Source organism: Austrofundulus limnaeus, unplaced genomic scaffold (assembly GCF_001266775.1).
Source record: "Austrofundulus limnaeus strain Quisiro unplaced genomic scaffold, Austrofundulus_limnaeus-1.0 Scaffold523, whole genome shotgun sequence".
Lineage (NCBI taxonomy): Eukaryota > Metazoa > Chordata > Actinopteri > Cyprinodontiformes > Rivulidae > Austrofundulus > Austrofundulus limnaeus.
Window position 1 is genome coordinate 139925 of NW_013952925.1, and position 4345 is coordinate 144269.

Genomic DNA, 4345 nt, shown 5'->3' on the forward strand with positions numbered 1-4345 from the left:
TATATATAGGAGGACTGTCACAGCTACATGACGCTAAACACAAAGATAGCTGTAACTGTCAGTTTTACAGATAATGAGCTAAAATATTACTACTGCTTCTCTAAACAAAAAGATTTATGGTTTTGGTTCAGATACAAACAAGATTTAAAGGTTTTTGTTTTAATTTGCTTCAGGCAGCAAATGCAAGAATAAATCTAAATAATAAAAAGATAAGTAACAGTTKTGATTTATTGCCTTCTCTGAAATGAATGATAGAAAGTTAGATTTGTGTCATTTTGTTCTTTTTTTTCACATACTTCAAACTAAAATCTGTTGTGGAAACTGGAAACAAATGATTAATATACATTATAAAGTTGAATTCTGCCTCTGGCTCAGATAAATGTTTACATCTGCTGTACAGACAGATGTGTTGAATTAAAAAAACAGGCCGTTTCATTTGTTCATTAACATCTTTAATGGTGAACACGACGTCTGAAAATGTTTCAGTTATTAATAAAGAAACGTTTTGCCTGCAGCAGGAGGAGGAAAAGCCGACAGCGAGCTGCGTCTGAGCGGGCCAGCTGCTGGTTCTGAGCTGAACATCGAGCCCAAATCRCTCTGACTTTCAGCCATGTTGGCTTCTCCTCACAACTCCACACAGCGTGTTTGTTTATGGAGGTAATGAAAGTCTAACCAAGCGTGGAATCCACCAAGGAGGACTGAGCTGTGCTGCTTTTTACGTCTCAATAAAACTCCCCGTTCAAAAATATCTGAATAAAAAAACTAAACAAAACAGATGAGCTGCTTGGAACAAACATAGCTAAATATGATCCCAGAGAGAAGCGTGGCGCCACATCACGCCATGATCCRGACTAATGTCAGGGAATTAGAAGAAATGATTCCTGTAATAAGTCGATTTTAACACATTAAAGCGACGCCTCCGTCAATAACAACATGACATCATTCACAGATTTACAGACTACAGCTGATCCGTTAAATCAGCGAGACGCCACACATTTAGTCTTAGATTAAAATTTATCTAATCTCTGAGGAGACGAGTGAACGGTGTGGATCTGATTACWAAAGATGAATTATTTGTATTTCCATGATCTTGGCTTATAAAGTCCAACCAGTGGCCAATACAACAAATTTAACACCAGCTGAAACACAGGTTTGTTCTAAAACAAAGTGAAGAAAGTTTAAAAGTCAGGGAGGATCTGAGTCGTACCYGGCGTCAGGAGGATGACGGACATGGTGATGAGGGAGCAGACCACCAGGATGACCAGCAGGGCRATGGCAATCCCCTTCCAGTTCCTCTGAGGAGGACTCACCCCACCCAGGTCCTGCAGGAAGACCAGAAGAAACACACACAGTCAGAAATACTAAATCATGAAAGTCATTTTATCTAACAACATAAAGAAGTTTAACGCTCAGCAGCCTGTGAACAACAGGTGAATCAGGGCTCTAATGATGGTCAGGTGATGGGGAGCATGATCCTCTATAATAAAGATAATCATGACATTAATGATCTATTGTTAGGCTGATGGTCCTCTTTTTCATGTGAACAAACTGTTGATTGTCATCATTAAACCTGYTTGTCAGCATGTGGAGGCAGTGYTTATAATGCTGACTTCACCTAAAACTCCTCAGACTGAAGGTTTTAGAGGAGAAAAACCTTTTATTAAAAGAAGAACCGTCCAAAGGGCCCTATTAAAATTTTTCTGGTTGTTTTTTTTGTGTTGTCTTTAACATTAATATCATTAGCACCAATATAAATACCATTACCATCAGCACAATAAGAACTAATATCTTCGGCATTAGCACCAATTTAAATATCTCTAATGCCATCAGCATTATTACCACTAATATCATTAACACTGTTATCTTTAACAYTATTATTATTATTAGCACCAATATAATTGGCACTATACCACTAGCACTGATAACATTATCATTAACATTAAATACCAWYAATACTATTATTATATACTAATTAGAATCAGCATCATTAGCATTAGCACCATTAGCACTGATAGCTTTAATACTAGCATCAATTGCACCAGTATACATACTTCTAATACCATAAGCACTAATGTATTTAATATTAGCAATTACCAATAATACCTTTACATCACTATAATTTACACCAATATGAATACTTCTAATACCATGGACATCAATAGCACTATTAGCGTTAGCACTGTTATCTTTGACATTAGTATTAAAACCAATATGATTAGCACTAATACCACTAACATTAGCACTGATATTAGATCACTAGATCTAATATAAATACCACTAATACCACTGGCATCAGCATCATTACACCGATATGAATACCTGTAATACCATCAGCATCATTAGCRCTATTAGCATTAGCACCATTAGCACTGATATATTTAACATTAGTATTATTAACATCAATATATTAGCACTAATACCACTAGCATTAGCACTGATATGGTGATCATTAGTATCATTAGCACCAATCTAAATACCACTAATTCCATTAGCATCAGCATCATTTAAACCAATATGAATACCTGTAATAACATCAGCATCATTAGTGCTATTAGCATTAGCATCATTAGCACTGATATCTTTAACGAGTATTACCATCAATATATTAGCACTACCACTAGCATTAACACTGATATGATCATTAGTATCATTAACACTAATATAAATACCACTAATACCATTAGCATCAGCATCATTAGCACTAATACCATTAGAGATAATATGGTAATATGAAGGTAAATGAAGGGCAGCTATAATACTGTTAGCCCTAGCAGCTAGTTGGATTACCTTCCTGTCAGAACAATAGCATAAAAACATTAAACTGTGCCACTCTGCTTTTTTATTTTACTTTCATTAAGTCAWCTAATATTTAATAAACCTAAACTGTTATTGATTAAACAACCCATTAAKCATAACGATGCAACAGGAAGTGCTGTGATTTATATTTCCTGTTAGCGACTAGCTTTAAACCAGAATCTGAACCATTTACTATAAAACGCAGCACAAACTGAACCATTAATGATTGGGTGTTTCTGGGAACAAGAGGAAACATTTTCAGCCAATCATTGTTAATTTCTGTTATTTCAGTCCGTTTACTTTCAGACCAGATAACTAATTAACTGTTTTTAGATCTGATTTGTTTGTCATGCAGCGGAATTCCATGACAGTTGCATTAACATGGGTCAGACAGAGTCTGGAGCTGAGAGGACTGAGCGTTTCTGCACGGTTCAATCAGACAGAGGTTAACTCTGAATTACAGCGTCTGACCTGAGGAAAGCCTTCCTCCTTCGTCTCAGCGGGTCGTTAGGACCCTCAGAGCCGTTTATCTCTGCAGCAGCTGTTCCAGAGCTCGGGCTTGTTTCAGCCTGTGAGTGACCGACGAGCTCCCTGATGGTATCTGCAGAGGACCCTGGTTCCTCCAGCTCTATCTGTGAATCCTGGAATGAAGGAGTTCTCCCTCYACATCTGCTGCTGGTGATAAGGTGCATCAGAGCCCCCCGCTGCTACAGACGTCTCCTCTCTGCAGTTTATTCCTGCTCTCAGTGAAAACAGCCTCCAAACATAGTTTTATATCTGGATCAGCTCKACGGGAGAGGAGAGGATGAAGAGTCTCATCATCACTGATCTACGGTCTGTCAGCTTCACCCTGAACTGTGTTTTAATGGTCACTTCCTGTGGACCACGTCAGACCTGGAGACAAACAACAGCTCAATAATCTGATGGAACAACAAGATTACACACAAATCCCACTGGTTTTACCTCCACAAACCAAACTTTCCTCAATAAATGTATATTTTAGTCACCCTGGAAAAGAACTGTGTCATCCTGACCAGAGACCCACTTCAGTCGGATGCTAACATTAGCCTCAGTCCCCCTCGGACTCAGAACTGTTATCAGGACGCCACCAGAAGGATGACGAGTCCTTCAGACCAGACACTTCTGTTTTTATCTCCTCCGACCAAAATCCTGTCCTGAAAATCTCCAACAGGTGGAAGAAATGGATGTCGAGGGCAGATCCAAACTAAAACTATCTGTAATAATGTTAAAAACCCAAACTAAAACTATCTGTAATAATGTTAAAAACCCAAACAAACTATCGGTAATAACGTTAAAAACCCAAACTAAAACGATCTGTAATAACGTTAAAAACCTAAATTAAAACTATCTGTAATAATGTTAAAAACCCAAACTAAAACTATCGGTAATAACGTTAAAAACCCAAACTAAAACGATCTGTAATAACGTTAAAAACCTAAATTAAAACTATCTGTAATAACGTTAAAAACCCAAATTAGAACTATCTCTAATAACGTTAAAAACCCAAACTAAAACTATCTGTAATAAC

The 4345-nt window shown here is 37.4% G+C and overlaps 1 protein-coding gene across 2 annotated transcripts in view; it reads right to left on the minus strand.

Annotated features, from left to right (window-relative positions):
• dpp10 (dipeptidyl peptidase like 10) overlaps window positions 1–4345 on the minus strand; it is a 151007-nt gene that overhangs the window by 39266 nt on the left and 107396 nt on the right. For both annotated transcript variants that reach the window (XM_014026070.1, XM_014026071.1), the window contains one exon: window positions 1208–1322. In XM_014026070.1, the coding sequence (XP_013881524.1) occupies window positions 1208–1322 (115 nt within the window). The remainder of the gene's footprint in view (window positions 1–1207; window positions 1323–4345) is intronic.